Below are 16,346 nucleotides of genomic sequence, written 5' to 3'. Positions count from 1 at the left end.
GGACCGGTATCGGTCCGTGGGTCATTTGGTACCGGGCCGCAGAAAAAGAATAAATAACTTACATTATTTCCGTTTTATTTATTATCTGAGTCTGAACAATGTTTCATTTTGAAAAATGAACGCGGAGCACAGACACCTTCTCTTATACACAGAAATAAGATGGTTATCCCGAGGGAGATCGCTGGCCAGAGTGTTTGAGTTACTAGAGCCGCTGCAGAAAAAAGTCACCGCTGGCAGCACATTTCAGTGAAGAGGAATGGGTGGCAAAACTCGCTTACTTGTGCCACATATTCAACCTGCTCAATGAACTCAATCGGTCACTTCAGGGGAAAATGACAACCGTCTTCAAGTTGGCAGATAAAGTAGCTGCATTTAAAGCCAAACTGGATTTGTGGGGACGGCGTGTGAACAGAGGTATTTTTGACATGTTTCAAACATTCGCGGGGATTTTGGAAGAGACTGAGCCCGAGCCTTCATTGTCCCAGCTGGTGCACGATCACCTGTCTTTGCTTTTAAAAGAGTTTGAGCGCTACTTCCCAACCACAAAAGACCCACAAACTGCCAAGGAATGGATCCGCGACCCATTTGTCAATAAACCAGGTGAATCCAGCATGTCTATGCAAGAAGAAGATCAACAGCTGGAGATTGCAAATGACGGCGGCCTTAAAAGTATGTTCGAGACAACAACTCTGCCGGTGTTCTGGATTAAAGTCACGGCAGAATAACCCTGAGATCGCCACAACAGCATTGAAAACCCTGTTGCCATTTCCGACATCCTATTTGTGTGAAGCGGGATTTTCTGCAATGACAGCAACCAAAACAAAATGACGGAGTAGACTGGACATAAGCAACACACTTCGGGTGTCATTGTCTCTCATTACCCCTAGATGGGACCGTCTCGTTGCAGAGAAACAAGCTCAGGGCTCCCACTGATTTAGCGTTATGGTGAGTTGTATTTTTCATGCCAATTATATTTGTTTTTGTGTTGTATCTTATTTTTAAGGCATGTTTAAACGTTACCATAGCGACCAGAGAGTGTTAGGGGGCAGAGAGGGTGTTACTCATGTTATGTTGTTGGTGCGATGTTACGAGGACGCTGCTAATAAAGTTGCATACGAGTACACAGTGCATTCACGTTTGTTATTATATTTAAAAAATACCACCGTTTTTATGCCGGTCGTATCATTTTATTTTGTGTATTTATCCGCCACACCTTAAAGGCCGGTCCCTGAAAATATTGTCTGACATTAAACCAGTCCGTGGCCCAAAATAGGTTGGGGACCGCTGCTGTATATGATGAGTTTTACGGTAGCTAACTTCCCCCCAACATTGGACACCCCCTAACTTCGGACACTCTCTAGCGGTTAGAGGATTAAATCACCTCAAGACCAACATTTAAATGGACTGGAAAATAACGGTAAGTTTTGCGACTGAAGACACCCTTCTATCTAGCTGACCACCAATTTTCATTGCAATTTATGTTAGTTAAGTAATATATATATATATATATATATATATATATATACACATTTTGTGGGACACGCTGCATATTGCAAAATTCAACTGCGCAACAGACCACACATCATTTAATATCCAACTTTTTACCTCTGAAATATAGCTAACAGATTTCAGGCAAGTATTTATTTTTTTCATCGGAAGGCTAGCGAACTAGTCAACTATCTAGTAAATACTTCAGATACGAGGTTGGTGTCTCTTTTTTTTAACAAAATTAAACTGATATATCTTGTAATTGAACAAAATAGTAAGGTGGCCAATAACTGGAGACCGTATGCTGGTAATACAGGACATATTTTTTTTTGCTAAACTGCTTATCAAAAAGCTGATAGTAGTAGTATTTCCACTGAAATTTCAAACATGCTAATTGCTAACCCGTTAGCTAACATTTTTACAACACCAATAATCACAAAACATTGATGGCTTCATCACAAGATAATACTGTTCAAGGTAATATATTTCTTAAACGCTGTTGAATATGTCGATAATATGGGTTGCTACGCTATGGTGTGAAGTGCGCATTTGGCTTGCTTGGATAACGTCAATTATTTACTATAATCCTCAACCTCTCATCTTCCAAAATAGTCCTCTTAACTTACAGCATTTCCCTCGCTTAGACAAGAAAACATTTTCTAAATAATTGTACCATCTAAATCGCTATGAAATATATTTTCAATAACAAAAATATAGTTTTTACAGCAGTTTGAAGCTGGTGGATTAAAATGAAAGTTATTTTCAGTTTTGGTCCACCAGCTTCCAATGATGTAAAGTCCTTAAGTAAAAATACTTTACTTAAGTCGTTTTTTTATGGGTATCTGTACTTTACTATTTATAGTTTTGACAACTTTTACTTCCACTCCACTACATTCCTAAAGAACATATGTACTTTTTACCCCTATACATTTTCCCTAACACCCAAAAGTACTTGTTACATTTTGAATGCTCACGGAAGGCAGCAATATGGTTCAAATTTACGCACCTATCAATGTAACAAGTTGTCATCCCTACTGCCTCTGATCTGGAAGACTCACTAAACACAAATACTGTGTTTGTAAATTATGTCTGAGTGTTGGAGTGTGCCCGTCTGTCCGTAAATCTAAAAAACAAGAAGATCGTGCCTTCTGGTTTGCTTAATATAAGGAATTTGATGTAGAATTGACTTATACTTTTTACTTTTACTCAAGTATGACAATTTAGTACTTTTTCTGCCACTGTACTTAAGTACATTTATAACCAAATACTTTTAGACTTTTACTCAAGTAGTATTTTACTGAGTTACTTTCACTTGAGTAATTTTCTATTAAGGTATCTAGAACTTTTACTCAAGTATATTTCCAAGATGGCATAGCAGTCAGACGTCTTTGTCCTGTCGTCTCCCTTGTATATATATTTTTACATCTTTTTCTAAGCATTTCTTTTTACAATATTTTCCTAAACCTCAACTTTTAAATAGTCTCCTGCAACCCGCCTCACCCAATGTGGCGTGGATCTGTTTTTTTTCTTTCTAAAGTATTTCTATTTACTTCGGATCTGGAATGCCTCAACTGAAGCTAGCCAGCTAACTACCTACCAGCTATCAGTCAGCAAACCATTGCTAGCGGTCATCAGCTAACCTTTAGCTCGGAAAGCTCTCGTCAGTTCGAACAACGTGACTCAAACCAGAGCATAACGGACCTATTATTATTTTATATATTTATTTCCCCATATCCCCGGATTCCTACCGCAAACTCTGAACATTTTCATCTGGATCTTCGCAACTAGCTAACCACAATCCCGGGTGACTACTCCTGGCTAGCGTTTCCATCACGGCGCAAGCACCAATTAGCCTGAAGCTAGCTCGGCCAGGGCTCCTGTGCTACCACCGAAGCCCACTCCTGGGCTACAATATCCGGACCCCTTCTACTGCCGGTACGGGGCACGGAACCCCGCCGATCCTCTACGACTGGAATACCGACATAATCTGCCCGAGGATTCCAACAGGCCCCTCGGGCGCGACGTCCGCTGAAGGCCCATTCTGCTAACCGGCCTGCTAGCTATCTAGAGCTACTTGGAACCCTAGCCCCGGTCTGCCAACTGCTTGCTTGCTAACCCGGACTGCTAGCTTGCCAGCCCCGGTCTGCTAATTGCTAGCTTGTTTAGCCCCGGCCTACTAACTGGTAGCATCGGCCTGCTAACTGTCTGAATCGCCGTGTCCCCAGTCAGCCCAACCAATCACTGGACCCATATGTTCACTTGGCTACGCATGCCTCTCTCTAATATCAATATGCCTCGTCCATTACTGTCCTGGTTAGTGATTACTGTCTTATTTCACTGTAGAGCCTCTATCCCTGCTCAATATGCCTTAACCAACCATGTTGTTCCACCTCCTACATATGCGATGACATCACCTGGTTTAAACGTCTCTAGAGACTATATCTCTCTCATCATTACTCAATGCCTAGGTTTACCTCCAATGTACTCACATCCTACCTTACCTTTGTCTGTACACTATGCCTTGAATCTATGCTATCGTGCCCAGGAACCTGCTCCTTTTACTCTCTGTTCCAAACATGCTAGACGGCCAGTTCGTATAGCCTTTAGCCGTACCCTTATCCTACTTCTCCTCTGTTCCTCTGGTGATGTGGAGGTTAATCCAGGTCCTGCAGTGCCTAGCTCCACTCCCACTCCCCAGGTGCTCTCATTTGTTGACTTCTATAACCGTAAAAGCCTTGGTTTCATGCATGTTAACATTAGAAGCCTACTCCCTAAGTTTGTTTTACTCAATGCTTTAGCACAATCTGCCAACCCGGATGTCTAAGGCGTGTCTGAATCCTGGCTTAGGAAAACCACCAAAATCCCTGAAATCTCCATCGCTAATGATAACATTTTCCGCCAAGATAGAACTGCCAAAGGGGGCGGTGTTGCAATCTACTGCAAAGGTAGCCTGCAGAGTTCTGTATTACTATCCAAGTCTGTACCCAAACAATTCGAGCTTCTACTTCTAAAAATTCACCTTTCCAAAAACAAGTCTCTCACTGTTGCCGCTTGCTATAGACCTCCCTCTGCCCCCAGCTGTGCCCTCGATCCATATCTGAATTGATTGCCCCCCATCTATCTTCTGAGCTCGTGCTACTAGGTGACCTAAACTGGGACATGCTTAACACCCCGGCCATCCTACAATCTAAGTTTGATGCCCTCAATCTCACACAAATTATCAATGAACCTACCAGGTACAACCCCAAATCCGTAAACACGGGCACCCTCATAGATGTCATCATAACTAACTCGCCCTCCAAATACACATCTGCTGTTTTCAATCAAGATCTCAGCCTGCATCCGTAATGGGTCTGCGACCAAACGACCACCCCTCATCACTGTCAAACGCTCCCTAAAACACTTCTGCGAGCAGGCCTTTCTAATCGACATGGCCGGGGTATCCTGGAATGACATTGACCTCATCCTGTCAGTAGATGATGCCTGGCTATTCTTTAAAAGTGCCTTCCTCACCATCTTAAATAAGCATGCCCCACTCAAAAAATGTAGAACTAGGAATAGATATAGTCCTTGGTTCACTCCAGACCTGTCTGCCCTTGACCAGCACAAAAACATCCTGTGGTGTTCTGCATTAGCATCGAATAGCCCCCGTGATATGCAACTTTTCAGGGAAGTTAGGAACAAGTATACACAGGCAGTTAGAAAAGCTAAGGCTAGCTTTTTCAAACAGAAATTTGCATCCTGTAGTACTAACTCAAAAAAGTTCTTGGAAACTGTAAAGTCCATTGAGAATAAGAGCACCTCCTCCCAGGTGCCCACTGATCTGAGGCTAGGAAACACTGTTACCACCGATAAATCCACTATAATTGAGAATTTCAATAAGCATTTCTCTACGGCTGGCCATGCTTTCCACCTGGCTACCCCTACCCCGGTCAACTGCCCGGCACCCTACAGCAACTCGCCAAAGCCCCCACCATTTCTCCTTCACCCAAATCCAGATAGCTGATGTTCTGAAAGAGCTGCAAAATCTGGACCCATACAAATCAGCCGGGCTAGACAATCTGGACCCTCTCTTTCTAAAATTATCCACCAAAATTGTTGCAACCCCTATTACTAGCCTGTTCAACCTCTCTTTCGTATCATCTGAGATTCCCAAAGATTGGAAAGCTGACGCGGTCATCCCCCTCTTCAAAGGGGGTGACACTCTAGACCCAAACTGCTACAGACCTATATCTATCCTACCCTGTCTTTCTAAGGTCTTCGAAAGCCAAATTAACAAACAGATTACCGACCATGTCGAATCCCACCGTACCTTCTCCGCTATGCAATCTGGTTTCAGAGCTGGTCATGGGTGCACCTCAGCCACGCTCAAGGTCCTAAACGCCATCATAACCGCCATCGATAAGAGACATTACTGTGCAGCCGTATTCATCGACCTAGCCAAGGCTTTCGACTCTGTCAATCACCACATTCTTATTGGCAGACTCGACAGCCTTGGTTTCTCAAATGATTGCCTCGCCTGGTTTACTAACTACTTCTCTGATAGAGTTCAGTGTGTCAAATCGGAGGGCCTGTTGTCCGGACCTCTGGCAGTCTCTATGGGTGTGCCACAGGGTTCAATTCTCGGTCCGACTCTCTTCTCTGTATACATCAATGATGTTGCTCTTGCTGCTGGTGATTCTCTGATCCACCTCTACGCAGACGACACCATTCTGTATACTTCTGGCCCCTCTTTGGACCTCCAGACGAGCTTCAATGCCATACAACTCTCCTTCGGTGGCCTCCAACTGCTCTTAAACACAGGTAAAACTAAATGCATGCTATTCAATCGATCACTGTCCGCACCTGCTCGCCCGTCCAGCATCACTACTCTGGACGGCTCTGACTTAGAATACGTGGAAAACTACAAATACCTGGGTGTCTGGTTAGACTGTAAACTCTCCTTCCAGACTCACATTAAGCATCTCTAATCCAAAATTAAATCTAGAATCGGCTTCCTATATAGAAACAAAGCATCAACTCACTCAGGCTGCCAAACACACCCTCGTAAAACTGACCATCCTACTGATCCTCAACTTTGGTGATGTCATCTATAAAATAGCCTCCAACACTCTACTCAACAAACTGGATGCAGTCTATCACAGTGCCATCCGTTTTGTCACCAAAGCCCCATACACTACCCACCATTGCAACCTGTACGGTCTCGTTGGTTGGCCCTCGCTTCATACTCGTCGCCAAACCCACTCGCTACAGGTTATCTACAAGTCTCTGCTAGGTAAAGCTCCGCCTTATCTTAGCTCACTGGTCACCATAGCAGCACCCACTCTGGTCACCCCCAAAGCTATTCCTCCTTTGGCCGCCTTTCCTTCCAGTTCTCTGCTGCCAATGACTGGAACGAACTGCAAACATCTCTGAAGCTGGAGACTCATATCTCCCTCACTAGCTTTAAGCACCAGCTGTCAGAGCAGCTCACAGATCACTGCACCTGTACATAGCCCATCTGTAAACAGCCCATCTATCTACTGTTGGGATTTATTTCACTTATTAGATGTGATGCATTACCATTTACAGTAGATGTAGGCCTAAGTATGAACGGACTGTAATGCACTAAGAGGTTTATATTGTATTAACATAGATTGAGCAACATATAATAGACATGACTAACTGGAGGGTTGCTGGCTAGTAGGAGTGTAGGCTGAGTAGACTCGTGACACACACACACACAATGCCTGGTTATGGGGCCGCTCATGGACAGGTGTATGTGAGGAACTGATAGAGGGGAGAATGGCTGTGGCACAAGAACAGGCACTGTCCTTGGGTGTCTGACTCTCGGGTACACACATGAAGATAAGCTAGAAGACAACTATGCTTGGCAACAAAGATGCGTCTAGAGGCTGGGACCAGCCTGCACGCCAACGATAGGATGACTAAGTTTAAACCACGCTCATCCTCCCTCTGACAGGCCAGCAGTGAGCGGGAACTATCTCTGTCAGAGTATTTAATGAAGAACTTATGTCATTTTCAGTTCTCTGTTTGCCCTGCGAGGTGTTACAGTGAACCCGTATATACGAAGATTGCATTTACCATTTATTCTGCTTGACTAATTCTATTAATAAACTGCTGAAAATATATTCAGTAGCCTAGTGTTAAATTTTGTTCTGATACCAGAATTGAATTGACGCAGCCTTAACACTACCTACCTCATCCCCATACTGTATTTATTTATTTATCTTGCTCCTTTGCACCCCAGTATCTCTACTTGCACATTCATCTTCTGCACATCTACCATTCCAGTGTTTAATTGCTATATTGGAATTACTTCGCCACCATGGCCTATTTATTGCCTTAACTTACCTCACTTACCTTAGCACTCAGTGTATATAATTTTTGTTTTCTTTTGTTCTACTGTATTATTGACTGTATGTTTTGTTTATTCCATGTGTAACTGTGTTGTTGTATGTGTCGAATTGCTATGCTTTATCTTGGCCAGGTCGCAGTTGCAAATGAGAACTTGTTCTCAATTAGCCTACCTGGTTAAATAAAGGTGAAAAAGTATGACAATTGAGTACTTTTTCCACCACTGCCAGCTTCAAACAGCGGATTTGGTCTACCAGCTTATTTTTTGTTATTAAAAATATACTTCACAGCGATTACGATGGTACAATGATTCCCTACACTTTTCAGTACTTGTTTTCTCACATATACTGAAATTGAGCGAACAGTGTAGATTTTTTGCAACCAGCAATTTCCACTAGATAACACATCCACAAAGTCAGAACAGCTTTCCCAGTTTGACAACAGATGCCACTCCGGCGGGAGAAATCAATTGGCGAATATCACAGCCAATCACAACACTGGCGGGTAAGTAATACTGTTAAACACTATCATTCCACTATTAACACCAGATATATTATGGATTTTTTTTTTAATTACAATGCTTTTTTTTTTTATCCTAAGTTTAGCACTTTTAACTGCACATACAGAACTAACATCAACAACATGCATGCCAGTCTTTCCTGGTTGATGGTTGACGAGGGATTAACTGCTTCTCTTCTAGTTTTCATGAGAAATTTTACTGTGACAGAAATTCTATGTTGTCTGCATAATCGGCAGGTAGCCTAGCGGTTAGAGCGTTGGACTAGTAACTGAAAGGATGCAAGATTGAATCCCCGAACTGACAAGGTAAGAATCTGTCGTTCTGCCCCTGAACAAGGCAGTTAACCCACTGTTCTTAGGCAATCATTGAAAATAAGAATTTGTTCTTAACTGACTTGCCTAGTTAAATAAAAAAAAGAATCAAATAACATTCAGTTCAGACACCCATGCATATGCCACAAGTCCAAAACAAATTCATGGCAACACCCAGAGCCATTCCCTTCCATCTCCAATTACTCAAGCAAACAGCAAAATTACCATTAAACAACAACACATTTTTTTACCTTTATTTAACTAGGCAAGTCAGTTAAGAACAAATTCCTATTTACAATGATGGCCTACCGGGGAAGAGTGGGTTAACTGCCTTGTTCAGGGGCAGAACAACAGATTTTTTCCTTGTCAGCTAGAGGATTCGATCTAGAAACCTTTCGGTTACTGAACCAACGCTCTAACCACTAGGCTACCTGTCGCCCCCAAAAAACAAATGGAACAGCGTGGACTGTGAGGAGACACACGAACACACAGGCACACTCTAATGCACACAATTATTTTGTTGTATTGTTTTTATTATTTTTTGTTGTGTTGTTTACATATCGTTTTATTTCAAATTTGTGTGACTGACTGTTTTGCAGTTGCCTGAAGATTGAAATGGGACATGACACTTTCTAGCGGCCCAAACTAATGCACAGTACACTGTGGCCTGAGCCAGTTATCACTTTGTTTTCTATTCTCTTGTTATCTATCAGTGTATCAATGTTTTGTGTTTTTTGTGGACCTCAGCAAGAGTAGCTGCTGCTTCTGCAAAAGCTAAATGGGGTTTAGAATAAACGAACAAACCAGTAAAATAGCTGGAGGCCACGATTCGACATGGACCTAGACAGTGAATCCCAGAGAGAACAGGACACCAACAGACACTAACAGAGCTCCCACAGTTTGTCGTCAACAAATTGAACAACTTCCAACCATACTAAATGTCTGTCTGTATCTCCCCTAGCTACTTTCAGATCTCTGTCCTCTTAAGTCCTTTGTTATTTTCGTTTGATTCTCTCTCTAAGTCCCTCTGTCTGGTTTACCTTGCGTGGTCAGACTGATGTTTGTCTGTCTGTCACTTTCTCCCTTGGCTATTTTCAGATTACATTTCTGGCTCTCTCAGTTTCTGTCGGGTTTACCTAGTTCTCTCTAAGTCTCTGTCTGGTTTTTACCTTGCGTGGTCAGACAGTTGTTTTGTAGGTTTAGTGTTTCCAGCTGCTGCAGACGTGTCAGGTCCTCAATGGTTATTACCTCTATCTGGTTGTTCTGAGACGAAGAGGAGGCAAAAGTATTATTAGCAGAACAGCAACGCTTCATTCATTCATGATTGATTGACTTAGGGAAACGTACTCCTACCCTGGACATGTCCAGCCCTCACTTTTGTGCTTTAAACTTTAAATCAGTCCTATGAAGAAAGATCTATCGGGTTTTAGGTGTGTGATCCACCTGTAACAAGATCTATCAGGTATTGGGAGTGTCTGTCAAGTCTGACTGATGTATCTAATGGATGTCTGAGACCCAACTGTAGGGAGAGAATGTGGGTGTTGTGTTGGGTGTGTGTGACCCACCTGCAGCGAGAGAATGCGTGTGCTCTCAGGCAGCTCACTAGGAAAGTCCATGAGGTCAACCCCAGCACAGTCCACCGCTCCCTCTGTACAGGTACATTCCCCTGGACATACAACCGGCTCGGCCTTCACTACAGCCGGGACTGTAAAGGTCTCTATCTCTGGCTCTGTCTCCTCCATGGGTTCTTCCTCCTTCTCCTCTTCATTCTGTGGCTCCAGAGGGCGCTGGCAGTGTACCAGAGCCCAGGCCAGGAGCAGCACGCTCAGGCCCTGAAAGAGAGACTTCCTGGGGCTGGTCATGTCTGCTGGTCGTGCCTGGTGGTCAAGCTACCTCAGATACCTCAGCTGCCCAGAAGCACCAATGATCAGATGGGTCTATATAACAGTGTGATAAATCAATGAATGGATATATTTTTTTTTTAAACTATAATCAGTGACCAAGGACAAATATTTCCTATTTTCTTTTACAGCTTTACAGAGGATTTCAAGCAATGGTACTAAAGAGGCAAGTGCTATTGAGACAGAAAAATAGATTACCAAACATAAAAGTGTATGTGTGTATATAGAATAGGTAGCTCATAGGACATGAGATTTAAAAAAAGAGTGTGTGTAAAAAAAATAAAGTTGGTTACATTGTCAGAACAGCAGGCCTCCTAGCGAAACAGCAGGCTAACGAGGACAGAACGTGTATTGTCTGGGACAAGATTAAACCGTCTGCTTTTGTGTTGAAAATGTTTAGTGATAGACATTATGTTCCTATTTTGGCGTATTTAAAAAATCCATTCTCTCATTTACTGTGACGATCATATGGGTTGACCTACAGCACCCAGCATGTTCTCTATACTGTAACTTTCTATTTTCCATATAGTCGAGTGAAAAATGTACAAAGTATGTTGTTGTTTTTTAACAATAAAGGCATTGTAATGGTGATATTATTCTCGCAGCAGGCAGAAAGTGTCCCAGTAGAGAAGTGTTTTGGTCCTATGGCCAGTCAGGAAAAAGTTCCTTACAGGCACTGTGTGTGTGTGTGTCAGACCCCGGAGCCTGTGTGTGCCAGACCCCGGAGCCTCACAGTGTGTGTGTCTGAACACCAGCCAAGTGTTTATGTTCACATCAGATAAAATAAATACAATTAAAAACCATGCAAACCTACACATGTGATCCTGAGTATATCCCCACACACGTACCAGACACCACGACTGTAACAAATGGAGCATATTCAACCCCACATGCATAATACTACTCATAAACAGACATCATGTTCTCACACCTACCTAAAGGACTCATTAAAAATAAAAATAAATAAAAAACACAACAACATTGAATCAATGACTCACAAGCTGTCAAAAATATATATTTTTTATACAAGTTGTAGGTGAGTCTGTAAAAGCTCATACACATCTGGACAGCTGTACACTTGTACAGCTTACTATTATTCACTTATTCGCATACTGCCACTCAGTCCATACACAGACAGTCCTTTTCTAGTATATGATTGGTGGCACGTTACCAATTCATACACAGCCAGTCCATAATACATAGCACATATTGAGCATATATAATATTGATGCCGACATAATTACAGCATATCTATACAATACATGCATTCTTTACCTTCTCTGATGGAGGGAGGTTAGCAGTGACAAATGTAGTCTGGTGTCCAGTCGAACCAGAGACAATCACATAACAGGATAGAGAGGAGCCACAGCAACTCCAGTCACTCCAGATCCCTACCAGATGTAATAAGAGAGTGGGAGTGACAGAGGGAAAGTTCAGCGAAAGAAGGGGAGAAGAAAAGATAGAAGAGAAAAAACTGAGCTGAAGGACAGCCAAAAGCACAAAATTCTTTGCCTTCAAACTTTTCTTTTTTTCATGGTCTGTGACAGGTCTTTTCCGATCCCCATATAATAATGAGGCCATTTCATGTTGCAATTAGTTTGTTGTGTAGAAAGAAAGACTTTTTACATTTCCTTTCTGATTCAACGAGAATAACTTTCATATTGCTCATGAATCAACATGGATTAGTATCACAGTGAGACTGAGCGAGTATCTTGGACCGAAAGTATCTTGGATGTAGTATCTTGGCTGATGCTGAATCATACATTCCCTGTTTTTCTTTGAGCCCAGTACAAAGAGAGAGCTATCATGAACCAGTGAGCCAGGGATGGCAGTACCATAGTGTTATTAGCAATTTGTTCCCTCAAAGGCCTAAAAATCCTCTCAATATATAATGTCGAACAACTGCAGAGCCTGAGATTAAAGAAAGAAAAGCTTTACTAAAGATGAATGAAAAATTGCAACTGACCACCAAAGGGGAAACCAATATCATATGAGCTTATAAACTTATCAGCATTAGCATTAAAGTATTTAGAGAGAACTCATATAATTCCAGCTTGTCTTAAAATGATATCTGTTTTGAAGATGACATTTCAGATAGACAGGAAACAAGAGTCTTCCAAAAAACGGCGACAGACAGGATGTCATGATAGCGCACACATTCTGCATAAGGTCCCTCTCTAGTCTGCGTGTACGTCCCGTATGGCACCCTATTCCATATAGTGCACTACTTTTTACCAGGGCCCATTGGGACATACTGTATATAGAGAATAGGGTGCCATTTGAGACGCAGGCTATACCTACCATCAGATGCTATGCTATCTTCTTTCGGTAGACATTTCTTTGTATTGCAAATTATGTTAATTCCACCATCAGCAGGTCTGTCTTTCCATATTCCCTCTGACACTTCTCAGAGGATATTCTGGCTGAATTATGTCCCATTTGGAGGCAAGGCTCTCATATTAGAGGATTAAATCTGGATTTTTTTTTAAACGATAAGGCACACACTAAGAAAAGAGGGTTCCTCAAAGGTTCTTTGGGAAAGATGATGGTTCTATGTGGAACCATAATGACTCAAATAACCCCTTTGAGCCCTTCAATGGGCGGCCTGTCAGGAAGTCCAGGATCCAGTTTGCAGAGAGAGGTGTTTAGTCCCAGGGTCCTTAGCTTAGTGATGAGCTTTGAGGGCACTATGGTGTTGAACGCTGAGCTGTAGTCAATGAATAACATTCCCACATAGGTGTTCCTTTTGTCCAGGTGTGAAAGGGCAGTGTGGAGTGCAATAGAGATTGCATCCTCTGTGGATCTGTTGGGGCGGTATGCAAATTGGAGAGGGTCTAAGGTTACTGGCATAACGGTGTTGATGTGAGCCATGACCAGCCTTTTAAAGCCCTTCATGGCTACAGACGTGAGTGCTACAGGTCGGTAGTCATTTAGGCAGGTTACCTTAGTGTTCTTGACCACAGGGACTATGGTGGTCTGCTTGAAACATGTTGGTATTACAAACTCAGACAGAGAGAGGTTGGAAATGTCAGTGAAGACACTTGCCAGTTGGTCAGCGCATGCTCAGAGTGCACGTCCTGGTAATCCGTCTGTCCCTACGGCTTTGAGAATGTTGACCTGTTTAACGGTCTTTCTCGCATCAGCTGCGGAGAGCACGATCAAACAGTCGTCCGGAACAACTGATGCTCTCATGCATATTTCAGTGTTACTTGCCTCAAAGCAAGCATAGAAGTAATTTAGCTCGTCTGGTAGGCTTGTGTCACTGGGCAGCTCGTGGCTGTGCTTCCCTTTGTGGTCTGTAATAGTTTGGAAGCCCTGCCACTTCCGACGAGCGTTGGAGCCGGTGTAGTTTGATTTGATCTTCGTCCTGTATTGATGCTTTGTCGGAAGGCATAGCGGGATTTCTTATCAGCTTCCGGGTTAGAGTCCCGCTCCTTAAGAGTGACAGCTCTACCCTTTAGCTCAGTGCGGATGTTGCCTGTAATCCATGGCTTCTGGTTGGGGTATGTACGTACAGTCACTGTGGTGATGACATCATCGATTCACTTATTGATGAAGCCAGTGACTGATGTGGTGTACTCCTCAATGCCATCGGAAGAATCCCGGAACATATTCCAGTCTGCTAGCAAAACAGTCCTGTAGTTTAGCATCTGCTTAATCTGACTACAGCGTTGTACGAAATCTTCAGTTTCTTGGCAATTTCTAACATGGAATAGCCTTCATTTCTCAGAACAAGAACAGACTGATGAGTTTCAGAAGAAAGGTCTTTGTTTCTAGCCATTTTGAGCCTGTATTGAACCCACAAATGCTGATGCTCCAGATACTCAAATAGTCTAAAGGACAGTTTTATTGCTTTAATCAGCACAACAGTTTTCAGCTGTGCTAACATAATTGCAAAATGATTTTCTAATGATCAATTAGCCTTTTTAAAATGCTAAACTTGGATTAGCTAACACAACGTGCCATTGGAACACAGGAGTGATGATTGCTGATAATAGGCCTCTGTACGCCTATGTAGATATTCCATATAAAATCTGCCGTTTCCAGCTACAATAGTCATTTACAACATTAACAATGTCTACACTGTATTTCTGATCAATTTGATGTTATTTTAATGGACAAAAAAAAAGTGTTTTTTTTTCTAAAACAAGGACATTTCTAAGTGACCCCAAACTTTTAAAGGTAGTGTATATTTTCCCAAGTCTGTCTAAATTACAATGCATTTCTCAGTATGCAGACCCCCACAATCAACCGGATACCCCAAATAAAGTTTATGGCAAACCTAAATAAATTTTCGGGCACAGTTGACCACCCCTCTTCTTCCCGGCACTCATTCTTCTGGCGTCTTCATTTTTTTCTTCAGATAGCGTTACAGTTCATCCGCACAATGACACATATGTAACTCATGCCTGTGAAACTGGATGGCCCTTGACAATGTCCTGATTTCAATATCTGGGGAATAATATGATTTTCCCAAGCAAACAAATCTCTCACCTGAGCCTCCACCACCATTCTGTACGATCCATTCTGCCCTCTCCATTTTCTAACCAATACACCAGCAGCATGAGAGGAGTTTGGACGTGATCTCTCTCCATGCTCACTCCACATGCACAGTCTCAGGACTCCTGGCGCATGGGCGCCAGGACTGTAGATATTCCATAAAAAATTATCAATTTCCAGGTACAATAGTCATTTACAACATTAACAATGTCTACACTGTATTTCTGATCAATTTGACGTTATTTTAATGGACAAAAAATATATATACACTGCTCAAAAAAATAAAGGGAACACTTAAACAACACATCCTAGATCTGAATGAAACAAATAATCTTATTAAATACTTTTTTCTTTACATAGTTGAATGTGCTGACAACAAAATCACACAAAAATAATCAATGGAAATCCAATTTATCAACCCATGGATGTCTGGATTTGGAGTCACACTCAAAATTAAAGTGGAAAACCACACTACAGGCTGATCCAACTTTGATGTAATGTCCTTATAACAAGTCAAAATGAGGCTCAGTAGTGTGTGTGGCCTCCACGTGCCTGTATGACCTCCCTACAACGCCTGGGCATGCTCCTGATGAGGTGGCGGATGGTCTCCTGAGGGATCTCCTCCCAGACCTGGACTAAAGCATCCGCCAACTCCTGGACAGTCTGTGGTGCAACGTGGCGTTGGTGGATGGAGCGAGACATGATGTCCCAGATGTGCTCAATTGGATTCAGGTCTGGGGAACGGGCGGGCCAGTCCATAGCATCAATGCCTTCCTTTTGCAGGAACTGCTGACACACTCCAGCCACATGAGGTCTAGCATTGTCTTGCATTAGGATGAACCCAGGGCCAACCGCACCAGCATATGGTCTCACAAGGGGTCTGAGGATCTCATCTCGGTACCTAATGGCAGTCAGGCTACCTCTGGCGAGCACATGGAGGGCTGTGCGGCCCCCCAAAGAAATTCCACCCCACACCATGACTGACCCACCGCCAAACCGGTCATGCTGGAGGATGTTGCAGGCAGCAGAACATTCTCCACGGCGTCTCCAGACTCTGTCACGTCTGTCACGTGCTCAGTGTGAACCTGCTTTCATCTGTGCAGAGCACAGGGCGCCAGTGACGAATTTGCCAATCTTGGTGTTCTCTGGCAAATGCCAAACGTCCTGCACGGTTTTGGGCTGTAAGCACAACCCCCACCTGTGGACGTCGGGCCCTCATACCACCCTCATGGAGTCTGTTTCTGACCGTTTGAGCAGACACATGCACAT

At 42.9% G+C, this 16,346-nt stretch overlaps 1 protein-coding gene across 3 annotated transcripts in view; it reads right to left on the bottom strand.

Moving 5' to 3' along the window:
* LOC115192268 (podocan) overlaps positions 1-11,963 on the bottom strand; it is a 31,224-nt gene extending 19,261 nt beyond the window's left edge. The window contains exons 1-4 of one of the 3 annotated variants that reach the window (XM_029750576.1): positions 11,853-11,963; positions 11,392-11,437; positions 10,242-10,613; positions 9,846-9,939 (exon numbers count right to left, since the gene is read on the bottom strand). In XM_029750576.1, the coding sequence (XP_029606436.1) occupies positions 9,846-9,939; positions 10,242-10,538 (391 nt within the window). In that variant the 5' untranslated portion in view covers positions 10,539-10,613; positions 11,392-11,437; positions 11,853-11,963. The remainder of the gene's footprint in view (positions 1-9,845; positions 9,940-10,241; positions 10,614-11,391; positions 11,438-11,852) is intronic. The other 2 variants (XM_029750577.1, XM_029750578.1) reach the window with 2 other exon arrangements.
* Positions 11,964-16,346: the final 4,383 nt, after the last annotated feature.

This window comes from Salmo trutta, chromosome 4 (assembly GCF_901001165.1).
Source record: "Salmo trutta chromosome 4, fSalTru1.1, whole genome shotgun sequence".
Lineage (NCBI taxonomy): Eukaryota > Metazoa > Chordata > Actinopteri > Salmoniformes > Salmonidae > Salmo > Salmo trutta.
The sequence above is the reverse complement of the archived record's forward strand: the minus strand, read 5'-3'. Positions and strand labels throughout refer to the sequence as shown.